At 44.1% G+C, this 26524-nt stretch overlaps 1 protein-coding gene across 2 annotated transcripts in view; it reads right to left on the bottom strand.

Annotated features, from left to right (window-relative positions):
- Positions 1–26524, bottom strand: part of NEDD8 (NEDD8 ubiquitin like modifier) — a 232650-nt gene that overhangs the window by 16683 nt on the left and 189443 nt on the right. For both annotated transcript variants that reach the window (XM_078644942.1, XM_078644941.1), the window contains exon 2: positions 13393–13440. In XM_078644942.1, coding sequence (XP_078501068.1) covers positions 13393–13440 — 48 coding nt within the window. The remainder of the gene's footprint in view (positions 1–13392; positions 13441–26524) is intronic.

The following is a 26524-nucleotide window of genomic DNA, read 5'->3' on the forward strand; positions in this document are numbered from 1 at the left end:
AAGTACACCCAACAAGTGCTCAGAGACTGAAAGCAGTTATGCAAAGGCCCCCCTGGCCTGTGAGAACAAAGAAAACTCTGTATAAAAGTAGGAGCCCTGCTCCTTGTAAATTAGAATCCTGTTTCCCACAACGAACCTCTGCCCGAATAGAAGGAGAAGAAGACGCTGGAAGGACTGGCCTGCTACATGCCTTGCTGAGGAAGGAGAGGAAAAGACTTGATGAAAAGACTTTGCTGATTTGTGCTGAAACTTTCTCCAAGGGCTTGACTGAGCTTGCCCCCCGACCTGAGCCACAGGACCATCTGGCTCAACCTGCTCTCTGCTCGTCTGCCGGTATTTTAAAAGGATTTCTGCAACTGCCGGAGCTGTGACCCTGGTGCCCCCCAGCCCCTCCCTGAGGCCGTGACCGACTGTGTCTCCTCGTCCCCGCCGAGGAAGAGCCCCGCTCCGTCGAGCCGCTCTTCCCCCGCTGAGGAGATCGCTGTGTCACCCCGCCTTGGAAGGCTCGCTGCCGTGGTACCCCTCCAGCCCCTCCTCGAGGCCGTGATCACTAGGTTTCCCCGTCCCTGCCGAGGGAGAGCCCCGCTCTGCTGTGCCGCTCCCCCCCGCCGAGGGAAACCACCGAAACCACCGCTGACGGAGGCTCGCTGTGTGCCCCCACGCTCCCGCATGAAAACCTCCACCGGACTTGCCCAGACCCAGGACAGACCCCGTGAAGCCCGGGCGCCTCGGGTGACAGCCTCGCTCTCGTGAAGAGCCGCCGAGTACCCCGCACCCGCCTTCGCTGGAATCCTTCATTGATTGCCACTCGCCCACGCACAGTGTTCACCACGGGCTGGGGGCCCGCAACGTTCTTCTTTCCCCCTTTCTACACTGTGCGCGGGGATTGCTCCCGTACGGCTGCCCCCGCCTTCACCCAAGACCTCGGAGGCGTGTAGACCGAGCCGCGGTACGAGCCGTCTCTCCCACGAGGCTCGCACCTCTCTGTGCCCCGTTTTGGCTCCTGGGCCCTCCGCAAGCCTGCAACCTCCCTCCGCCGTGTGAGCCGCACACCGCGGGACAGCCCGTACACCCGACCCGACCGCGAGCCCCGCGAGAAGCGTGAGCTTCGGCAGGTCGGGCCCGTTATCGAGCCGGGAGCCGACAGGAGTGCTAGAAAGCGCACGAGGAGACAGGAAACGGCCTGAGGGGGTGCTGAAAGGGGCATTTAAAGACCTGTGGCCCATGAAGAGACCTTAGACCAGTCCCAAAAGACACTGAGAAGAACCCCTTTTTACTGTACCTGGGAAAAGAAGTGATTTTACAAAGAAATCCACAGTGAACTGGAAACTAAAGGAAAGCTTGCCTATTTACAACCTGTTGGCATACAAAGACGTTATTGATCTTGTGATAAGTCTGATCTATATATTTATATATTTTTACATAAAGGAGCGTATTTTGATATATAATACCTGCCTGGTGTCCATTTGTGGGGGATTGGTGCATTTTACTGTGTGTGTTATTACAAATGCTTAACTCCATAGCGCCTGAAGAATAGCCTTGGCTGCTCACGCCACGCACCTAGAGGGTGAGCAAGGGTAATTCTAAGGGGTCATCCTTCGCCCTGACTTAGAGGAGAGGGTCCCTGTTTGTCACAAGTGCATACTTGCGCCAACCAGAGACCCCCAATTCTAACAGTTACAAACTGCGCGCAGACTCTGCAATGGCAGGTCTGAGGTACCTTTTTCGGGCTACTCAAGTCGGTGGCACAATTCGTGCTGCAGGCCCAAGCGTAGCATTTGATTCCCAGGCCCTGGCACACTCAGTGCACTTTACTAGGGGCTGACAAGAAATCCAAACAGCCAATCATGGAAACACCAATCCATAACATACTTTACACAGAGAGCATATGCACTTTAGCACGGATTAGCAATGGTAAAGTGCCCAGAGTCCTAAAACAAACACAAACAGGTCAGGAAAAAATAGGAGGAAGAAGCAAAAAGTTTGGGGATTACACCCTGCAAAATGGGCCATTTCCAACAGTCCAGGTGTGCATAGTGTTCCCAAACATGTGTGATTGTTTAGTGAGAATGGGTCTCATTCTGGTTTATTTGATTCCTGAGCCTGGTTGGTGCACTCTACTCCACTTTTCCTTATCTAAAAGATATCCTTCTATTTGAACCAACTGGGGCAAGGTGAGTAACTCTGGAAAAGGAGGCTGGGGATATGTGCATTGGCCTTTGCTTGTCAAATGGCACTGGGTGTTGTTCTCTCACCGGGGCACGTATGGAGTTCCAGTGGAAATAGTGTGGGTGGGAGAGGGGGTACCTGCTTGGGAGGTTCCTGCGCGGCACGGGGCTCTAAGGGATCAGGCTCCGTCTGAGTGGCAGTTGGGATGTTCGCAGGGGAGTCATGTATCTGTTTGAAGTTGTGTAGGAGCATTGACCACTCCATGGATATGGGGCGCCTTCGCGTTCCCCGCACCTCCTCCTGCCTAATTGCTTCTTCGGCGGCTCCCAGTTACCTGACCGCCCCCTCCATGCTGCTATAGGGGGACCGCTCGAAGAGCACCAATGTAGTGTGATGCTTCGTTTAGCTAGGAGTAGGGCCAGTATCGTGAATAGAGTCTCCACCTTTTTCTGCTCTTTCCGTTTAAAGATACCCAGGGCCTTGGCCTCCCATGTGGCGAGGCCCGTCAGACCTGTGACCGTCAAAATTGTGGCGTGCACTTCTGCCCAGTAGGGCTGCAGTGTGGGGCATGACCAGAACATATGGACAAATGTGGCGTTGGGTATGTGGCAGCGTGAGCATTCAAAGTGTGTCGCGGGGAAGTAGCATTGGAGCCTTTCCGGCGTGAGGTACGCGTGATGTAGTATGTTAAATTGTATATTTTTGAAGCGCTGGTTATGCAACACTTTTTGTGGTGCTCCAATGCGGCGAGCTATTTATTATCGTGTAGCGCTCAGCCAAATTCCTCCTCCCATTTCATTCGCGTTAGAGGTACACTTGTGAGTTCTATAATTGATTTATATATATCTAAGTGATAAGGTGTCTCCCTACTCCCATGTTTAATATCGTGTGCAGTGTGAGGTGTATTTTGGGTTCTCCCTCCGTCAGGTCCCATGTCCTCATACAGTCCACTATGAGCTGTCTGAGTAAAATAAACTGTCCTGCGGGGAGCCTACTCTCTTCTGCTCGGCCCTCAAAAGAGAACAACTAGCCCTCTGTGAACAGGGTCTCCACCTTGGTGAGTGCATATTCTGTCCAGGTTTGTAATTCCCTAGATGTGTAGTGGCCATGTCCCCTAGGGAGACCCGCCAGTGGTAATAGTGGGGCGTATATTGGTGTCGCTCGAGAAAGACGGTGGATCATCAACATACAGGATCTGGCGGCTACCTTCACTAAAATAGAGTGGGAGGAATTAGGCTTGGTCCCCTGGAGGAGCATTCGAGTGATCTCTGGAGTCGACAATATTCCAACTTGTGTTTCCGTTTCCTCTAGGTGATGCCCAGCAGTCCACAGCTCGAAAGCCACTGCAGTTGTGCTGCGAGGGAGTAGGCCTAAAAAAAAGGGGCACACAGCCCGCCACGGTCTCGCGATAGCTGAAGCGGCCTCAACCCCAAATTAGCGATAGTAGTAAGGAGTTTAATTCTCAAAAAAAGGCCCACCGGGGGGGGGGGGGGAGGGGATGGGGGGGGGGGGGAGGGGGGAGGGGAGGGATCACTGGCACGTTGTCAAAATAGTAAAGGAGATGGGGTACCATTATCATCTTTGATAAAGCCATCATCCCTATGGGGGCTGAGGGAAGCGTTCGCCAGAAGTTGACCTGGGCATTAATCCCTGGTAGGGCCCTAGAGTGGTTGACCTTGAGGAGAACTCTGTGTGTGATATAGCCTGATTCCCAGATACCTAGGGGCATTCCCATTCCATGCCAGCCTGACCTCCCCCGCGCTTATCTCCCAATGGGGAGCGTATGGGTGAAGGGGATAGATAGTGGACTTTGCACAATTCACTTTCAAACCTGCTGCCCTCCCGAAATCGTGGTGTGGCCCAGAGAGGTATGAAGTCTGCAGTGATGTCTCCAATGTATATTAAGAGATCATTTGCGTATAAAGACACACTTGGAGGATCTTCTACTGTTGTTGATGAAATGAGGTACACAATTCTAACTGGGCAGTAAAAAATAAAACGGCATTAAAATTTACCATATGAGCCTCTATCGATATAAAGGATATAAGTGTTATAACGATCAGAAATCCAGCACTGCATATAATTTTAACTGAACCTAGCTTCTTTTGAACATGCAATGAGGAAAAAAACTGAATTTTTAGTACACACCAAATCTTTGCACATGTTCTTTTTGCTTGCACAGCTGCAATGCAAAGAGCAAAAAACTTTTGTCTAAAGGTAGTAGAGTGCATGTGCTCCTTTTTCTGAACAGTATACCATATTGCAATAGAATCTTTGCCTTGCTTTACTAAATTGTGTACATTTTATTCTTTTTTTCTACCCTCTGTGTTTGTGGCTACATGTTGATACAGATACTGATTTCTTCTTTTACTGAGGCTTGGATTTGTGAGACAAAAAAAGACAAACTGGCAGCTGATCGTGTATCTTGAATTTTCCCTTATTTTGTCATATTAGTTTACACCACAAACTACAGGTAGTACTTCTTTTGGTTTTAACAAAAAAGTATATTTTTTTCTAGATAGGTGGTAGTCGTTCCTCCCACACTAAAAGCTTGCAACAATGTTTTGATCTAATTAAGTACTAATGTATGAAAGATTTCTTCCAATGCTAGTTCATTAGAGTGGCATTGTTATTAACCTGTTGCTTTATTTTGGGGTGAAGGACTATAGTAAAAGGTGAGGAAATGCTTAATTTCCAATTTGGTGCTTGAAGATATGTGCCACATGCATCAAAGGAAGGAATTGAGATTCTGAAATTGTGTTTTTTTTTTAGGAATCGCAATTCCCTATATATGTAGGAATCGCAAAAACAAATGCGATTCCTACACATTCCTTAATTGTGACCCACTAATTGTGATTCGTAATTAGGAATATCTTCCCATTCATTCCTATGGGCCTGGAGGCCCATAAGAATGAATGGGAATAGCATGCTCAATTTGCGATTACCAAATAGGTACTAGTAAATTGCGCATGCACTTTCAAGGGTGCCAGGGTGCCAAAAGGACACCCTGATGCAACCCTAAAACTGCCATGTGACCACACGTTGCGTTGCGCACACAAATGCCCCACGGGCATCTGTGTGTATAACATAGAACTGCCATGTGACCACACGTTGCGTTGCGCACACAAATGCCCCACGGGCATCTGTGTGTATAACATAGAACTTTGAAAAATGCACTTTGTGCATTTCTCAAAGTTTTCGCAAAGTACCATCAACTTTAAATTGATGGTAATTTGCGATTCCCAATTGTAAAATCGCTGTTTAAAATTGCATCATGCATTGCATTTAGGGAATCGCAATTTGCGATTACCTAAATGCATTCACAATTTAAGTAAATCGCAACTTTTGCGATTACTTACATTGTTAATTTGCATTTGGGTTGATGGATCCCATACGCAAACATACTGGTCGTAAAGGGGCAGATTCTATGAATCTGTGCTATCAGTATTTAGAATGATGCATGTGCCCCCTTAGTGTTCCTACAGACTCATTCAAATGCAATCTTTGAATTAACGGGTACATCTTGGAGTGCTAACATAAAATCCTACCCATCATTGAGTGAGACAGTGCATTGCGATGATCAAGGACAAAGCATTGCGTTTCCAGTAAAGAGGTGGTTTAGGAGTCTGCATAACTATAAATTTGCTGACTAAGGCGTCTAAGAAATATTGCCTTGATTTGCAAAAGAGCAGTCATACTAGTACTTTGCATTGTTACTTGAAGAAGCACTCTTTTAAGTAAATCCGAGGGTCAAAACACCAACAGATCATCAATGGATTGTGAAAATGTCATCACTGAACGGTTGTAAGTCACGTCCTGGATTAATCGGTCTATGTGACCAATGAAAATTGTAGATATATTGCTTTTGCATTCTTTGTCACTGCTTGCACTTCTACCCTTCCATTGCACCATCACTAGGAGCACATTGGTATATGTTAAAATGATCATTTATTGATGTGTGATTTTCTGCTAGCACTCACATAGGTTTCCTTTAATCAAGACGGCACATAAAGAATCTGAAGGAAAACTGTGCACTTTTATGGCTATAGTTACCCTAGTACCTAGGAGTACTGGGTTTACCCTCTTGTTTATTTGGGTCATTTCCAAAATGGGCACCTGAACAGCACACTCTGACCCCGGAATGGCCCTGTAAGGCACACTGTTTCTAAAAGTCTTTATAATGATAAATGTTTAGTTGTAAAATAACACACTTAATGTCAGAACTTGTAAGCTTCACATTATGTACAACAAGCCACCATTTAGGTCAATGCTGAGAATAAAGAGAGCATATGCCTTTTTTTTGCCACAAAAGGAAGATGTCTGGTATAGTACTTAGAGTTTTATACAGCATTTCATACTGCCCATTTGCAATCAAAACACAGTAAATAACTACTATCCAGTTTAAGAAATAAGTTACTTACCTGTAACGGTGGTTCTCCGAGCAGTGGTATCCTTTATAGATTCACATGCTTGAATCATTCCCTGAAGCTGGAGTCCCATGGTAAATATAAAGCAGCAAGTAAAACTTTAACATTGAAGGTAATGAAGAAAAAAACATTCACGTTAATAGCGCATCAATGTCATTAGAAATGGCCCAAAGTTCAGCCATTCAGGCGACAGCACCATTTAGAACCCTCACCACAGAGGCTCCAGTCCATCAGATCATCTAGCACAAGTGAGAATGATATATCCCACATGAGAATAAAACCCAGGGGAGCCTCTATGATTAGGAGGGTGGGCCGCATGAGAATATGAAAGATACCAATACTGGAGAACCATGATCTACTACAGCTAAGGCCCACTAAACCAGAGTTGTTTCTACATCAACACCTCTCTTTGCCGGTGTGCCCAGACAACAGATTTGCAGTGAAGCAACCTGGTCCAGCAGGCACGCTTTTCTTTACTCTGCATTATTGTCTGGCTACCAAAGAGAACTCTGTTGCAGCTGTAGGACAAGCAGTTCTACGTCCTTTATTCCAATAAGGTGGGCCTCTCTTATTTCCCACCTTTCTATATACTGTATGTTATGTATGTGCATATTGATGTATATTTTGATATATTATTCACTTTCAACTATTCTGAGTCAAGCATGTGAATCTATGAAAGATCCAAGAATGGAGAAGAAAACAAGTTACTTACCTGTAACTACAGTTATCCAGTATTGTTATCTTTCACATGCCTGAATCATTCCCCGTCCCCGGAGTCCCACGGTAAAATACAAAAGCAGTGCCATAAATTATAAATAGGCTAAAAAGGTCATACAATAGTAGCCTACATATGTCCTTTTAAAAAAAGAACCAAAGATTGGCTCCAGCCAATCAGCTGGGAGCACCATCCCAGCAGAGGCAAGTTCCCTGCAGTTTTTCCAAGCTCAAGTGGGAAGTAACTATACCCAAACTCAATGAGAACTGACTCCACAGGGAGGAGGGTGGGTTGCATGTGAATCTATGAAAGCTACCAATACTGGATAACTGCAGTTACAGGTAAGTAACTTGATTTCTTATCCAGTTTTGGGGTAACTTTCATAGATTCACATGCCTGAATCAGAATAGCAAGCAGTACCCTAATTGTACTGTTGTTAGCGGAAGGTGGGAGACGTAATTTTTAACTCCCAATAGTTATCCACTACCTTTTACACAATGCATGCACCAAGCATTATACTCTACAGAAATGTTAAAACAGAGAGAGAGTTGATATAACCATTAACATACATCTCATAAATCATTAAGGTACAAAGTGCCAAATACAGTTGTTTGATTACTTAATCCAATTCAAATTAGAGGAAGAAAACAACAAGAAAGTGTTTTTTTATGAAATTGAAAGAATATGAACTTAGTTAAAAAGATGACGCAACACAGCCTGTCCAACCACTGCATCCTCCCTTTGCACAGACTGGAGGCAGTAGTGTCTTGTGAACTTGTGTACATTCTTCTATGTCGCAGCATGGCATATCTAGTCTAACACAAGAAAACAAAAAAAAGGGGAGAGAGAAGGTGTGGATTCGTTCTCCCTAGCCAAGTATATATAAACAATTGGAATCCACATGTGGGGATAGGTGGTCCCTACAATGGTGGGGAGCACGTAGTGTTCTTTAAATGTGTTCTTTAAATACCCCTCACACACCAAAAGGTCCCTTGGTGTCATGCTTCATCATTGGGGTCTTCGCACCCCTCTACGGGATGCGGCGTGCTACGACCTACGTCTACGCGGGAGCACTATTTACACAGACTATGTGAGGTGTGTGTGAGGGTGTTTGTGATATTAAGTGAGTAGTGGGGTTTGAAGTGTTTAAGTGATGGTTAAGAAGTGCCTGGCTCGTGGGATATACTAAAAAAAATGTAATGGGCCCCCGAGCTGGTACTATTAAAATGGTGCGTTGTGAGGTTCTTATGTAATATAATGTACATCACCTCGTGTGCGTCAACATATTTCGGAGTGGAACTCCTTCAGGACGGGGTGCACAAATCCCCACCGTACTCACGTTTTCTTACCAAAATCTGTACTTTACAGAAAAGTGATACAATTAAATAAAGGCTAATGTGTACCTAAATCAAAAATCAAGGAGGTATCTGCGATTAGCAAACATATTCTCATAGTATGATGTGCCTCATGAGCCTCTTAACGTGGGGGGTGGGGGGGGGGGTATGTCGAGCCAATATGCATCGATTGCGGGGGGAAAGTCTCTGCCTTGCTGCCCCCAACGCGGCTCCGCTGCGGAGCCGATATGGATATGGAGGTCTAACTCTAGGAATTAAGAAGCCATGCCTGCAAGTGAAGAGAACGTGGATCCGGATGAATCCCTTGACACTTGTTCCTCGATAACATTGTTGGTGACGGATGAAGACGAATGGGTTTGTCCTGTGACAATAGAAGTAGCTCTGGCAACCAATACTGCCTAGGTCAACGTGGTTCAATCAAAATTAGGCGAGAGCCTTCCGACTTCATCTTGATTAGTACCCTGGGGATTAAAGGGCTGGGGGTCGGGGGGAGGCATAGGCATAAATATGACCACCGCATTAAAAGGGCATTCCCCCTTGACCCCAGGTTGTTGGAACCTGCTGGCATAAAACTGGCTCGTTGCAAACAGGTCCAGAGCTGTTTTCCCCCCCGTCTGTGAAAGATCCTGTTCACCTGCGTTTGCTCTAGCTCCCACTCATGGCAGCTGGACTGAGACCTGCTTAGTGTATCTGCCAAGGTATTGTGTAGACCCCCGACATGCTCGGACCTCAACGAGATTCCATGGAGCGTCGTCCATTCCCATAATTCCCGAGCCTCTTGAGATAAGAGTTATGGATTTCGTTACTCCTTGTTTGTTTATATAGCACATGCTGGTCGTATTGTCCATACGGACCAGCACTGAGGAACCTCGTATTCTCGGAAGGAAAGCCTGGAGAGATAAAAATATGGCCTTTAGCTCCAATCTGTTGATGTGTTGTCTTTTCCGTATCAAAGACCACTTTCCCTGGATTTGTAAATCCTGCAGATGACCTCCCCATCCCTCCATGGGAGAGTCTGTTGTCAGAATGAAATCTGGAAAACTTTGTAGAAAGGTTAGACCTTGAACAAGATTTGCCGTTTGAGACCACCATTGAAGTGTTTTCACCATCCTTGTTGTGATCCGAATTACATCTTCGAAAGATCCCAAACCTTGTTGCTAATGTTTCTGTAGTTCCTCCTGCAGAGTTCTCATCTTTAGTCTTGCTAAAGGTACTAAGTTTGACGTGTACATCCATAGAAGCGATTTGAATACTCGTACAGAAACGGATTTTCTTTTTTAAATGGTCCTTGCCAACCTTTGTAGTCGAATAGGTCTCTCTTGAGACAAGAATACTTTGCATTGCTTCTGGAAATGAAATTATTTGAGTTGGACGCAAATTAGATTTTTACCCGTTTAGAGTGAGTCCCAATTTTTTGAATAGATGGAGACAAGCTGCAGCTGTTTGATCGGCTTACTGCTCTGATGCAGCCAATCGTTGAGGTATGGAATAACTTGAAACCCTCAAATCGCAAGACCGCTGCTACTGGTGCTACGCACTTGGTGAAAATCCCTGGTGCCAATTTTAGACCAAACGGGAGCACATTGAATTAACAGAGGGTACCAGCCACTGTGAACCACAGTCATTTCCGTTGCTTTGGGTGGATTGGGATATGAAAATATGCATCTTCCATGTCGAGAGAAGTCATGAAATCTCCTTTGTTGAAGCATCCAAAAATAGAGTGTTACCATCCTGAACGTCTGTTTTTTGAGAAACTTGAGTTTCCTTAGGTCCACAATCGGTCGCCATTCTCCCGACTTCTTTTGTATTAGGAAGAAATGAGAGTAGAAAACTCTTCCTCTGAGTGGATGGTACTTCTTTTATAGCTTACTTGAAGAGCATGATCAAGACTTCTTTTCGTAATCACTGAAGGGGAGGGGAATCCCTGGGCGGAGTAATAGGGAGTTTTTGAATAAATTCTAGGGTGTGAGCCTTAGTGACTAGGTCCAACACCCAGCGGTCTGATGTTATCTCTTGCCACCGCTGTGCATAAGCAGAAATTTTCGCACCCACGGGCAGGGAGAGAAATTTGACAGGTACCCTGACTTACTCATTGCTTTCTGCTAGAGTCACAGCCCTGTTGCAGTGTTTGCTTGCGGCCTCCCTGGCGAGAGAAACCAGCTGTTGATGATTGGCGATACGATGGCGGAATATAAGATTGGCGATATGGAGACTGATATTGTTGAGTTCTTTGATATACGCCTTTGTAGGTGGTGAGCCCTCACCCTCTGGCGCCTCTAAAAAGTACTTTGCTATATTGCAGAGCTCCCAATGACTTTGCGGAATCCGTATCATTCTTTATCGCCAAAAGAGCCTCATCTAAATGTTTTCCAAAAAGCGACTCTTCATCATACTCCATGTCCAGAATCTTAACCTGACCCTTAGGTCTTAAGGTAGTAGCTTTCAGCCACCCCTGGCGTCGAAGTACTGTCGCTCCCGTCAAGTACCTAAAACTTGAGTTTGCTATGTCTAGGGTACAATCAATTGTTTCAGAGGCAGCCTGTTCACCCTCCAATAAGATCTTTCGGGAGTCCTGTCTGTTTTCCTCCGGGATGAGGTCTATCAGTCCTGCCATATTGGACCACATTTGACGGTCATAGCGGCTGATAATGGCTAAAGCATTTGCTGCTCGAATTGTTGCAGTTGCCATTGACGAAAATTTCGTTCCCATAAGGTCCATCCGACGTCCCTGTCTGGAGGAGTAGTAATTGGTGTCGCCGAATTCTTCAAAAGTCTCTGTACGGCCTGACAGATGACAGAATCTGGCCTTGGATGTCCAACAAAGCAAGATGGCCTGTCTTCCGGAGCTCTATATTTTTTCTCTACATGAGGCAGTACCGCTGGTATGGATGCTGGCATCTTCATAATCTTTACACCCTCCTGCCATTTATAGTGGATAATAGGAATCGAACATATAACCTTTCTTATGTCCTCTATAAAATCATATAGAAAAATGTATGTTTGTTTCACAGTGATAGGTAAGTAGGACCTATTGGCTGCCCTCTGCTTTAAATTGTGAAACTCCCAATGTCCTCTGGGGGAGAATCTGAAGGTAAGTGTGGAGGAGGGAATGGGGTCGGGATTAAATAGTCATCTCAAGGATCCGGATCAGGTAATTTGCCTTTTTCCACTTCCTCTTCCAAGACAAAGTGTTCTGATCTTCAGGGTCATCTGGAACTGGACTAGTTACATTAGCCAGTGTACTAGGTACTTGAGGCTCTGGTACTGTTGTTGGTACCTCCTGTTGCGGAACAGGGTTTTCTGGTGGAATTTGTTGAGGAGGGAATCTTTGTTGGTAATCTGCTAACATGGCTTGCAGATCCTGAATCAGTGACGGCGGTAGAAGAGCCATCTCTCTGTGGCGCAGTTCCTGTCAGGGATTAAATTGATAGGTATGACGTAGAGCCATATATTACTTCTGATAATGTGCCTCATGGTAATCTTCCTCTTCATCATCCTGGCATTTTACATGTAGCTCGGATGGACTGTAAGCTACCCAATATAGGCCGTCATCATCCTCACCATCTTCCTCCTCAATATAACCTTCCAAAAGGTGATATGGTAGTTAAGGTGATACTTTACTATAGTCTTGCAAAGGAGGGTGTAAAAAAGTCTTGATAACTGTCATGGTCTGAGATATCCTCGTCGACGGGGGCGTAGACGGTGCAGAAATTATTAATGAAGGAATTTCCTTCGACGACAGTGCCGGCGTCGACGGTTCTTTCGTTGACGGTGTTTTCGCTGATGCTTTCTTCGTGGATGATGGGTCGTAGACGGGTGCCAACAATGAAGGTCTCGTCACAATAGAAATCTGTCGATAAAATAGGGACCGAATTGCCATTGTCGTGACAGTTGCCATCTAGCAGCAGTTGATTTACAGGCTTCGGCACACAGAGTGCACTGTACTAGGGACTTAGTAGTAAATCAAATATGCCAATCATGAAATCACCAAGCCATATTAAACACAATTTACACGGAGAGCATATCCACTTTAGCACTGAATAGCAGTCGTATAGTGGACAGAGTCCTAAAACCAAAAAATACAAGGTCAAAAACTGGAGGCCAAAAAGCAAAAAGTCTGGGAATGAACCCGCTAAAAAAGGCAAGTCTAACACGTGTACTATTTTGTTGGGACATGATAAACATCTGCTATTCAGTGCCATGGTATGAACATGCGCTTTACAAATACAGGTTATGTTATTTACACAAACTTAATAACTTTGAAGGAAAATATTGTTCCTTGTGTTCAAAACACAAGGAAAGAGAAGCACAGACACACCACTCAAGCAGTATTGTTGTTATAGTTCAAGGATACTGCTCTACAGAGCCTACTATTGAAATAAGTTGCTGAATGGTCACTATCCACTGACAGAATTGTGTAGAGCTAGCCACCCATGGCCAAAGAGCTGTATAATACAAATACAGTACACACACTAGCTGCGCACAAAGGCTTGGATTGGAATGTAACACTCATGCTTCTGTTTAGAGTAGAGTTGTCAAACAGCAGAACAAAAAAAACTCACTTGACATGGCATGTGATTGGCGGGACATTGAGTGCTTTTGTTTGTAATAATGTAGCAATTGCACAGGTAAAGTCAAGAGGGTATGGGGCAGCCACTTTCCCACAGAAACATCACTGTAGTTCAAGTATCACAGGCACACAGACTTTTGAAGGACAGGTACTTACCTTGTCTGTGGGTTCAATGTCAATCTCAATCTCTTTCCCGGTCAGCGTCTGCAATAACAAAAGAGGCAAGTCACAGCTAATGATCAAGTTATTAGGTAAGTGTGCAGATGTGTTCACTTAAGATCGCATGTTACAGCCCAAGAATCACGAGCATGCGAGCCACCACAGCACTATCTACCCCCCTCTTACACAACTCCAAGTATCCTGCCGGTTCACTCTACATTCATTCCTTCCTACCACGTTCCCTGCTGAGCCGATTCCTGAACTGACAAAATTAAATACCCTTGGATATTACTATTTTTCCTCCACAATATTCATGCACTCGGAATAACAGACTTGACTGAATGAATTAGCATGCAAAATTGTTTGTCACCACCTCCTTATGTCTATACAAAACAGAACAAATGAAACTATGGAATATCCTTGGAAGACCACTAAAAAATCTCTACAAAAAACAACCATACCATATAAGAATCCCCCTGAAGATTGACTAACTAGCATCTCACCCAAAAAACATCCGTCTGAGACAAACGCTCAGACCCCTCGATACACGAGCAAAGTCAATACCACTAGAAGAGCTGTGACAAAAAAGGGGAAGCTATTGAGAAAACCCCAACTACAGCACCCTTAATAGCACTAAGACAAAAAAAAACACAAATAACTAATTCTCTTCACCTAAGGAATCTACTTCATAAAACAGATTCATGAAGATTCAAGCCACGCCAATGCGTACTTCACGCACCGTATTATCCAAAAAGGGACTCCCAAATGAATAAGCATTCAAGCATAATACAGAGAACCACAATAAAATGGCCATCCTTCAAAAAACCTACACACATTTAAAATCGTAGATTTCAGTAAACCTTTGTTCCAGGTAAATGAATAAAATCCAATGGCAACAAGATTGCCTCGCCAATTTCTTGCTAGAAGACATAGCAGTGCTGCCTTCGCCAAAATCTGCTCAGACGGTTTGCCTTAAAGGGGAGGGGGATGGGGAACAAAATCCACCAGTTTCACACTTTTTCAACTTCAGTAAAATCACTCATTTCCAGCAATGATCTCTTGAACTTCACGTTAGGCTATCATCCCAAACACAGCACAGAAACGGTCTACCTCTTCATCTTGCACAGCATCATATGAATAGGAGCTGGGTGTATTCGATTTTCAAAGTTTATAACTGGAATCACAAACATTAACGCCTTTTTAACTAGTGGGTACCGTGGTCACCAGCGAATCACATCTCTGTTAAACAAAGTGCAGAAAATATCAAATATGGCTAACAGCAGCTAGTAATATCCACGCCCCCCCTTATGAAAATCAAAACAGCCAGGCGGCATGATGTCCAAAGATGATTTTTAGAAGACCTAAAACTTCAAAATCTAGCCCTGCGCCGTACCGAACGTATCTGGAGACAGAATTACTCTCCAGACAAAAAAAGATTTCTACCAAGCTAAACTTAAACACAAAAAATCCAGTTTACAATCTAAATCCAAATATTTTTCCAACAAGATCTTGAAATCTACAAATAAATCGAAAGAAATATTTGCGATTGTTAATGAGCTATCTAATACAGACATGTACAGCAAAAGTAGCTCCCACTCAGTCACTCTGTTACTTGCTGAATGTTTTTTTTTTTTTACAAAAGCACGACTATTAAAGCCAGTATACCCATGAACCCTCCCTCTGATGCTGCGTTGGCGGCCTTCAGAAACCCTCGTTCTCTGTATCAATTCCCTGTAATTTGCAGAAAAGACTTTCTGAATTTGCTGGCTAAGGTGAAGTCTATCTCCTGCTGACAGCTGGAGGGAAGTGTTCTCTGTATGCCCTGACCCTGTTCTTTCTCTCCTGAATGATTCTTTATATCTGGATTTTGTCCCCAGAGCCTTTAAAGAAGCAGCAATAGTCCCTCTTATTTAGAAAACTGGTGCAAACAGACTGGTCCCGTTGAATTATCACCCCATCGCGCTGCCTCCCTTTTTGGCTAACTCTTTGGAAGCCTATGTTGCGAACTGTCTCTGCTCCTTCATTAAACAGTCTCAAGTCCTTGAAACTCACCAAGCAGGTTTTCGCCCCTCCCATTCTACTGAGGTGGTAATTTTGACTGTCTTAGACGAAAACAGCAGATAAGGGCACCACTCAAGCCATGGTGCTCCTTGTTTTATCTTCGGCTTTTGACACAGTCAGCCATGATATTTTGGTGGATCATGTCAAGGACGCAGAAATTCAGGTGTCCGCCCTTAGATGGCTTACGTCCTTCTTGGAATGGACTCTCACATCGGTATGACTCTTCCAATTCACAGCTCCTAATATCAATTTGATCTGTGGCATGCCGCAGGGATCTTCCCTGTTCTCGCACCGGTTTGATCTGTATCTTCTGCCGCAAAGGCAGTCTTTAGGAGAAAGAAATGTGTGCACTTTTAACTACGCAGATGATATGCAACAAGAGTCTAGGTGTTACAATCAATAGCCACCTCTCCCTGAAGTCCCAGATTGGAATAGTAGTCTCTGCCTGCTTTTTCCAAACCCAGAAGATCTGCTAATTTTCCTGATTTCTCACTATGGAAGCTCCAGGTGGTTCTATCCCTGGTGATCTCCCACAAAGACTATGCTAATTCACTCTATTTTGGGCTACCAATGTATTTTAACTAAAAGATTACAGTTGGTGCAAAACCAGGCAGCTAGACTGATCCATCACCAGCCGAGAAGGCAAGATGTTACTTCTTTAATGAGGAAGCTACATTGGCTCCCAGTTACACAACGCTGTGCATTTAAAATCAGATGCCTTATCTTCAAATCCCTTCACGGCACCTGCCAGAATTTGTTTATACCCATACCCAGAGGTATAGCCCCGTCCGCAATCTACGGTCATCACATCTGAACCTCCTGGTTATCCCTACCTTCAAACGGACAAGACCAGGCGGTTCTACATTCGCAGTCTTAGCCCCCACTTTTAGAATTCTCTTCCTCCTAAAATCAGATCATCTACAAGCTACCCTCTTTTTAGGAGACTTTCAAAAACATGGTTGTTTTCACAGGCGTACGAATGACCTGTAAGCAGCAGGCTAGGACTATATTTAGCACCGAGAAACAGTTTGGTGTATGTGCGCGCTCTATAAATATTTTTACCATAAACAGAAGTACAAAATTAAGGGTACAAGCTTTTCTCATGTGCAGAGGTGACAGAAATCCACACTCCCATAATGCAATTTGTCCCCGTCACCAATGTACTATGACCCATTTCAAATAATTACCTTAGTGCATGGGTACTCACAAACTTTCTCTCCGGGGCCAAATTTACAGTGTGGTTTATATCAGAGGGCCGCACCGGTGGGGGCGGGGTCAGTGGGGGAGGAGGCGGGGCTAGAGCAACAAAAACAAAACTGTGACGATGAGGTTGATCACAGGTCCCTGCAGCGGACGCCTTCGTCCAGTGAGCCACCTGACCCGGCATACACACATCTCTCTCTCTCGTTTGTTCTCTCTCTCGCTCTCCCTCCCTCTGTCTCCATTTGTCTCACTCACTCTGTCTCCATCTCCGTTTCCCTCTCCCTCCTTCCCTCTGTCTCCTTCCCTTTCCCTCCTTCCCTCTGCCTCCCTCTGTCTCCCTCTCTCTCCTTCCCTTTCCCTCCTTCCCTCTGTCTCCCTTTCTCTCCTTCCCTGTCCCGGCATACACACATCTCTCTCTCTCTCTCTCGTTCTCTCTCTCTCTCTCTCCCTCCCTCTGTCTCCATTTGTCTCACTCTCTCTGTCTCCATCTCCGTTTCCCTCTCCCTCCTTCCCTTTCCCTCCTTCCCTCTGTCTCCCTCCTTCCCCTCCGTCTCCCTCTCTCTCCTTCCCTGTCCCTCCTTCCCTTTGTCTCCCTCTCTCTCCTTCCCTTTCCCTCCCCCTCTCACCTTCACCCTCCCCCTCCCCCTCCCCCTCCCTCACTCTCCTTCCCTGTCTCTACCTTCCTCTGTCATCTTACCCTGCCTGTGTGTGCCCCGGCTGAGACAGCTTCAGGGCACGGGCACACACTTACTTAACAGGTCTTTAAAAGACCATTCACATTTTAATGAGGCTTTGTTCACCTCTTAGCCTCCTGCAGCCGCACTCTGACTATGGCGGGAATCGCCCGGCCCCCACAGAGCAGCATAGTCTTTGAGTCGCGCTGCCGCAGGGGTGTTTGCTGACACTGTAAATAAAAATGTTTAAAACACGGGTACATGTCTGCAAGGTCCGCGGGCCGCCAGGGAAGGCTTGCCGGGCCGCAGTATGAGTACCTCTGTGGAACCTTGCCTATAGATAGGAAATAGATTTCCTACAAACAAAATTATTGCTACAAAATGGGTTGACGCGTCAAAGTTTAGTCTTTTATGTTGTCCATCTATAAGACCATCTTCAGGACACAACATTCACATGAAGAACAAGGATGCTTTGATAAACAGATACATCAAAACACTTGTAGATCTTGTAAATAGAGCCTTGGGCTCAATATGGCCCTATGCTGTCACCTTTCAAATGCGGTGTGTAAAATCAGCGGGTTGTTCTGTTCAAAGCATGATGTGGTGCGTTCCTTTAATAACTCGGTATATTGTGGTCTAGAATCAGCGTTCCTGCATGGCATCTCATTCACAGAATGAGAAGGACTTGCAAAGTATCGCCTGCTCAGGCTGTTGAGCCCGACATTTAGAGAAGCAGGTAGGTGACTGGCTGTTGCACAATATTCTTTCGTTTTTGTGATATTTATTAATAATGAACCAGTGAGTCTAATCAGTGAGGATTGCTTTGTTTACACCAGGGATAATTCCACATCCAGCTTCTAACAGATGCTACACGCTGACGATTTCACTTCCAGTTGCTAGTCGCTTTAAACAGTTTTCTATACTCCGCATAGCAAGGTGAGCTCATGTGCACGCTGTCTCGTAAGATGCATGACCATCTCTTCATTGGCGAGGTAATGTCCGGTTTACGTGTTGTGCATTGTCAAGTTGAGGATTGCACAGGCATGTCAGCACGCTGTTATTGAAGCTGCATGAACGCTATTTCACTTGGTCTTTGCAATACTTTTGCACGAATGGTGATAGTTGGCATGTGTTTCAACAGTGACCGTACACTGCAGTGTTTTTATTTAGGTCTCAGTTTCCTGGTTTTATGTTCTTTTTTGGGACATTTTTATCCGTATTTATCCATATACATTTTTTTACTAAATTTACTTGCATTTATCTGTATTTATTTTGGGTTTTGTGAAAAAATGAAGTTGGTACTAGTATATTTCCACATTTATCTGATAATTATGCACTCATGCTTGAATACCTGCCAAGTTTCAATGATATGAATGCCAGCAGAAGATAACTCAATACACTTACCTACTGCTGTTTAAGACTTTTTCTTAAAATGCCTTTCTTTTTTAACCCCCTTACCTGTCAATCCACGCAGCTATTGGACTCACAGTCGTGGTAGACAATATTAAGTATCACTCAAAAAGCAATCCAATTTCTTTTTTTAATCCACATTTAAAAATAAAAAGACAGGAAAATAAATTCTTTTCTGTCTGTATTTATCAGTAAAAATGGAAAACAGGGAGTCTTAATTAATACATCTTTTGTTGATGGTTAGACACAAGGCGCGCACTTATTTGACATTATACGATACAAGTAAGTCTTCACCAACATGTGGTCAGCAGATTCACTTGGTATACATGGATAACCTTGGTGTAAGGTGACGGGTTCTCACTTTCGGTTCATAATATGATGTTTTTCGTTTCGATTGTAGTTACCTCTGATAAAGGGTCTGCTATACCCAAAATGCATTGGGTTTGTTGACGAGAGATATTATCGGAGTAATTCAAATTCTACAATGAAAGGTGCTATGAATATCACGGAGACTGACATTTTATCATTGAATGAAGAATAAAACATCCTACATCCTACGCTAGCAACAAATGATTAAACAAATTGCTTAGCTTCAAGTGGTTTACGTACTGTCAAACCTCTGAAAGCCTAAGGGGCCTTCAAAGTAGCGTGTCTTGAGACTGGGCAGCCTTGTCGCTAGCAGCAATCGTTGAGTTCTCTACATGTGCTGGGGTCAGTGCACACACCAGGACACCCACTTTTAATGCACTTTTTGTACCCTGTGTGGTACATTCAAAGAGTGCAGTCACAGCTCACTTTGACTTCTAATTATCTGCTTATTGCCCTCAAAGTCAGGTACTAGCCGCTAATCTCACACACATGACTGTTCTAGAATTAAGGTTTATTGGAACACAGTGTTTGAGAGGACTACTTATGTTAATAGGGTTAGAGGTTATTTTGATATAATTTTTTTTTGGGGGGGAGGGGGGATGATAAACGCCTCAGGGCAAATCTAAATGTTTATTTCTGTCGATATTGGTTGACCGTCTCGTGATAGATCACTGAAAGAACCCAGGTAGTCCAGATGTAAATCAATAGATGCAAGAGCTATTGGATATTTATGCATACAAACTATATATAATTAATACTCACCAACACAAAAGGTTTTTTACCAAGCTTGGAGTGTTTGTTCTCATTATTTTTGCTGTAGGGCCTGGCATACGAATTTGTCAATTTTGCAATCATGTTAAACATTGTACCAGGCGTGAATGATTCCCTATTTGATTTGGAAGTTTCTGTTTCTCAATGCTGCTTGTAAAAATTTTTTTTTTTAAATACAATTCACATGAGGAGCCTATGAATGCCAGACACCTTTTGGTATCCAGTATTGATGGGTCTTTCCTTTTTAGGGCAACTTTGTTCCTGTTGTGAGGTGAAGTTACGTATTTAGCAACGACGGGGCGATGGCCATGGGAGTAATGGCCATCCATTAATGCTCCATGATCTATCAGCAGCATTTGATAGTAATGAACATGAGACAGTTCCCACTATCCTCTTTACCAGGATGGGTATAGAAGAGTGAGTCATACATTGAATTCTAGGATGTTTCATTGCGGGAGAAGCCGACAAGTACTCAATGAGGCAAGTGAATAGAAGGACTTCAAAATGCAGAGTAGTAATTTTATGCCAAGTATAACAGAGCCACGATGTTGTCAATGATGGATAATCTCTAAATTTAGTTTTATGGAATGGCATAATTCTGTTGCTGTCAATCCAGTCTTTAGTTCACCTAAGAATTCTTACAACAGCTTTTGCTTTGATGTCCAGTAGAGCGATTAGTCATTAACTGGATGGATCCGATCGATACCCCTTGCTATAAATGATGTGTCTGATGGACCAACACCAGGACTGGGAGACTTGGACGTACTAAAATGATGCTTGAAACAGGGGGGGTTACCAGTGTGCCTAATATCCACGGTCTGCTCGGAGCAGGGAGCCCTATAAGCCCTAGGGGCCGGGGGAGCCGTTTTCTTTAATTGATTTAATTACCTCTTCTGTAGCAAATTTAATGATCAGTTCGAGTGAATGGTCATGATTTTCATGCTGGTGGGTTAGCTCGATTATAGAAACCAATTGCCCCAGATCAGGTTTTGTGTAGAGTGATTTTATATGATCAGCCCATTTTGCTTATCATACCCTATTTCCCAGGAAATCTGGCTTGCTTTCAAGCCTTTTTACAAATTGCCAGAATTTCTTTTGGTACTTTTGGCTAGTAGTCTGCAGTATTTGCCACTGACCATCGTATTAGGTCGTTTTTACCTCCCACAACGTGATGCAGTAAAGCACTCTTCTATTTTTGTAGGTACTGAGCTGTCGCCTTGTTAAGTTTGTTCTAAGTGCAGTTTTTTCCTGCACTTTTAAGGCCCATTTTCAGTCTCTTAACTTTAAGAGTGTACTAGAGATAAGGCTCCTATGAGGATTTCATAGAAGCCGATTGTATTCTTAAATGTTATCCATATTAGGATTGTAGACAAGTACAGATGGACTACTTAACTTCGGTTAAGTTAATACACAGCTCGGTGGTTGGCAACAACACTTGCCATGTTTTGAATGCGTCCAATGAAATGTTGCTCTATTTTATAAGAGCATCAGTACCAGATTGATCTGAGTTGCATATCGTGTTTAAGCAATCAGCTGGTGGCGCCTCCAGTCTAAATGATGTTCTAGGGCCAAATAGACACTTGTTTAGTTGTAGAATTGCGAATATGGTGCATATGCAACTAAAAAGCTCAACTGTGACGATCTAGTCAGGTGTGTCAGTCAGTCAGTCAAAATACTTTATTGCGATAACTTAATATCATATAAAGACAGTGGCACCATACAAAAGTTAAAACAGTCCCACAACAATGTTTACCATGATTTCAGTTACTAGTATGGTCAGAAAGTACAGTTTTTACTCAGTTCATTTAAAAAATGGGGTATAATTATCATTCTTGTTCCTGTTCCGAATCCTAATAGCACTCACTAGAAAGCTAGCTACATGAAACATGATCCTAGGAGTCTGCAATAACTGTAAGTACAGGAGGGCAGGTTTGACTTGTATGAAACCGGCCTCCTTTAAAATGGGTACAAGAAACTTTCCCCTCACATCTGTGTAATGACCACAGAACATCACAAAGTGCATTGAGTTTTGTTCGGAAAACATGTCACAGGAGCATGGCAATGCTTTTTCTGGAGTGCTCCATGCAGGGAAAAAACCAAGATTAAAATGTATCAAATTAAAACGAAATCGAGTTAAGAGAAACCTGTGTTAAGGGTGATTCACGGTATTTAAATAAGTTTCTGGGCCACCATGTAAAGACAGAATTAGGCTAGCCCTCACAGTGGGTTTTTTCAGTTCCATTTCTTCTCTTTCCAGGCTTAACTTTTCTCGCATTGCACCCTTAATTAGTGCAATGTCTTTGGATGTTATCATCTCTGGCGCTGAATATAGCTCAGGTCTCCCCACTTTAGTAAGACTGTCCCTAATGTATCTCAACCACTGTATATTGTTTACTTTATCCAAACATAAACAATCTTTCATTATGGTGTGATTCAGGGGTATTTCTTTATTTAGCCATATCCTCATCCACGCTACTGAGGGTGATGTTTTTATCAAGTCTGTGATATAGCCCTCCCCAAGTTCCGCATGAACTGTGTAAGAAGGAGTAGATTGTGGGACGCCAAGGACACATCTTAAAAATTTATTTTCTGTCATCTGAAGGGAGTCCGAGCACCTATATCCCCAGATTGAACTGCCATAGGATGCGACTGAGATGCATTTAGCCCTGTAAATTTTCATCAGGGCTACGATTGGCCTGGCCCCCAACTTCTTCGAAAAACCATGAAGGGCCGAAGATGTTCTTGCCACAGATATTACTCTATTCTTTAGCTGAGGTCCCCAGTTACCCCGTTTATCAAAAGTAATCCCTAAGTAAGGGAAGGTAGCTACTTGACAAAGCTTCTCTTGTCCACAGGAAAAAGTTTTAGAGCATTTTTTCCTTGCGGCCCTACCCATTAACAATCTGGGACTTCTTGGCGTTTATTTTAAGGTCCAATGACCCCATGAAGTTCTCAAAAACGTCCAAGAGGCGTTGTAACCCCACCCCAGTGCGTGAGAGTAAAACCGCGTCATCCGCGTATAAGAGTACCGGTATAGCCAGCTCCCCTACACGCGGGATGTCAAGAGTCGCCTCTCTCAATGCAGGTTCCAGGGCATTTATGTATATTGTAAACAGAAGGGGGGCCAGGATACAACCTTGCCTGACCCTCCTTTCTGAGTTGAAGGGTTCCGTGCACCGCCCCGCAGAGGTGGCTCTGACTGTGGCTTTAAGGCCCGAGTGCAAGTCCGCCAGGAGGTTAACCAATGCCCTATCCAGGCCCATGTCTAACAGGATAGTCCATAGCTTTGATCTGTTTACCAGATCAAACGCTGACGAGAGATCCATGAAACCTAGGTACATGGATCCCTCCCTTGCCTTAGTATATTTCTCCACTAACAGGTGCAGATTGAGGCATTGGTCTAACGTGCTTCTCTTAGGTCTGAATCCATACTGGACATTTGTCAAGACACCTCTATCATTTGCCCACTCATTTAATTTAGATAAAATGACCCGTCCTAGTATTTTGACTGAGGAGTCAATTAATGAGATAGGTCTATAGCAGGCGGGATCCTGCCTATTTCCCTTTTTAAACACAGGAATAATAATTGATGTTTTCCACGACTCCGGAATGTTTTCATGGCTTAGGGTGTTAAAAACCTTACAAAGTAATTTAGCCCAAAATTTGGGAGCGCATTTAAAAACATCGGCAGGGACCCCATCGGGTCCTGGCGCCTTGTTTTTTAGGGTCAGATCTATAGCTTTTTCCACCTCTGCTGGCTCAAAGGTCACTGACTGACACTCAGCAATACGGACAGCAGGTCCCCCAACAACTCCACCACTATGATCAGAATAGATTTGACTGAAATGCTTTATCCAACCCTCATCTGGTATATTGGTCTCAAGTGGGGAGTTCTCCTCACCTGAGAATAAAGGCTGATTAACAATCTTCCAGAATTCTCCACTATTTTTTATAGTGACTGGATCAAGTAGCTGGGACCAGGCTTCCTCTCTCAATTCTTTTTTCCTGTCAACTATGGCTTTTTTATACTGAGCTCTAAGGCTCGTAATAAGTACAGGATCCTTTGGCGTTGCCTTCAAAGCGCTAAGTAGATCACTGTGTGCTTTGGAGCATCTTTTATTAAACAATCTTTTGATAGAAGAGGTCTTTGGCTTAATGCAGACGGTCAGCTTTAGATCGATCTTACCACAGATACTACCAAAGGCAAGTACCACTTCACTGTTTTGGGCCCCGCTAGATAAACACACTCCCACTTCATCCTCAGCTTCGGACAGTACCTCTTGTAAAAAGGTTTCGGGGACTACTCTGTCCCATTTCAACCTGCGCCCTTGGTCTTTAACTCTGAGATTTGACCTGCCCTTATGTGGGTGATTTCTGATAGAAAATAAATCAGTAATTGCTAGTTCCATAATTACCGGATTATGATCACTAAAAACAGATACCACAGTTTTATACATTAAAACCTTACTCAATAAAAATGAAGTTATGAAGATGTCATCAATAATGGTGCCGTTGTCTGTTCCCTTAAAAGTAGGGACCCTATCGCCACCCTCCCCACATCCTGACTCATATAAGTTCCATCTAGCTAAGAAATTTTCTAAGTACTCCCCTGCTTGGAATGTTCGAGGTGGATGGGCGAGCAGTATGGTGGGCCTTCTTCTTCGTTACTGACACACAACATGTTGCAAGGGTGGATATTAAGGTCCCCAAGGAGTATGATTTCAAAGGTATTTTAATTTTCACTGTAAACTGACAAAAAGATTTCCAACTTATCCAGGGATTGCAAAGTACAATCAATTGCGTTGGAATTATAAAAGTTTATAAATAAAAACTTGGGATGTTCCGGGAGAGATAATTCAACAATAAGACAATTCTCAGAACCCGAATCACATTGCCTTAAAGATCCCTTTATGTCAACTTTAAAAAGACTTAACAAGCCACCCTTGGCTCTGCCTGCGACACTAGTTACAGCCGGAATACAAAAATGGCTATATCCATCCAAGGAAAAACTATCACATGGATCCCAGGTCTCTTGGAATGCAATAATGTCAAACATTCTTATTGTGTCAATCCATGCTTCATTTCCCAATTTTGCCTTAATTCCTGCTATATTACATGTGGCTATTCTAAGTGCAGGAACTAAAGATTCAACATTGGTACTGTGTTTGGGTAAGAGTCAATCATTTTCCTCCATTGAGGATAGGGGGGTGTATCGATTAGACAGTTGTAAGGGTTGCACAAATGGGTTATACTGTCTATCCATACGTTGGCAGTATCGGTACTGCCTGCTTGGATGTTGATGACTGCTTTCCATATAACAGGGAGGTCCACTCCCATAACAAAAAACAGGGTTATTAGACTGGGCCGGTTGGGGGGTCCTGCTATTGGTAAGATGGTTATAGAAAAACCCAAGTGGCCGTGCACATACAATATTAACCCCTATTGGTAGAGAGGCTGCCCTGAGGAGGACTGTCGCCACGTGTTGCGGGTGCTTAAAGGTCACAATAATGCAGTCCCCGCTAGTAGTCTTCCTGGAATTTCCTACCCAACTAACTCGCTCTGTTGATATTATGTCGTTGGCAAAGGCATGTGGGTAACCACAGTTCTTTCCTAGCCACGCCATTGATTTGTTTTTTAATGCTTCGTGGGTTTCTAGCATAGAATCTATAAGCTGTGAATCCACTTCCGGGACATTTGTTAAAACTACTGTGTATGGGACACACTCAGGGGGTAAGTTAGCTACAGCTCTTTTCTTGGGGGCGTTTCTTCCACCTCTATTCCCCCCGTGTTAATATTTTGACTGCCAGAATTCGATGTTGAAGGCTGGTTCGCTAGTACTAGTGATTGGGGTGGGTGGGGTGGTGTAGGAGTGGCACGCGGGTTTGTTTGGGGTATGGGTGCAGGTTTAATAGTTGGTGTTACTTTCCTCCCTTTCCCCCCTTGTTACTGCTACTGCCTTCAACTCCCACCAGATTATTAGGTGCCTTTGGGATCCTTTGTGTGTTAGTTTGTGTTATGTCAGAGTTTAAAATTTCTCCAAGTCTTGTAACCTCCAACATGACCTCATCTAATTTTGCTACCAAGGGTTTAATTATAAGTTCCAGTTTGGCCTCAATGATACCCGCCAACAACTCTGTGTAGGCGGGGAGCATAGGTGTATCATCATTACTACCATTATTCATACTTTCTGGCGAGCCCCCTGAGGTTGTCGGTATGCTCCTTGCAGGCTTTGCTTTTCTGCCCCCTCCCCTTTTTGCCTGTGTCTTTCTGCAAGCCCTCACCGGCCTCGCAACCCTACGTACTGGTGTCTGCTCCGTGGAAGAGGTAGCTGAAGTAGCTGGGGGCCTAGGCAAAATGGTCGGTGGCATGCAGGGTCTTATCTCTGGTGATTCTTCCCCATCTAACTACTCCCTTTCTGCTAGAGGAACCTCAATAAAGCTGCCACCAAATGAGTCTGGATTGAGGCTAACCCCCGACCCAGAAGCAGCTACAGGGGATTTAGGGCTTGCTGGTAAAGCCTGCGGGCTTAGCCGGTTTAGAGACAATCGCCTTTCTTTATTAATTTTGCTAACTACCTTAACTAGATAGTTATCCATTGTCCTAGTCTCGGGGGGAATTTTTACAGCCCTTGATTTAGACAT

Source organism: Lissotriton helveticus, chromosome 5_1 (genome assembly GCF_964261635.1).
Source record: "Lissotriton helveticus chromosome 5_1, aLisHel1.1, whole genome shotgun sequence".
NCBI classification, from domain to species: domain Eukaryota; kingdom Metazoa; phylum Chordata; class Amphibia; order Caudata; family Salamandridae; genus Lissotriton; species Lissotriton helveticus.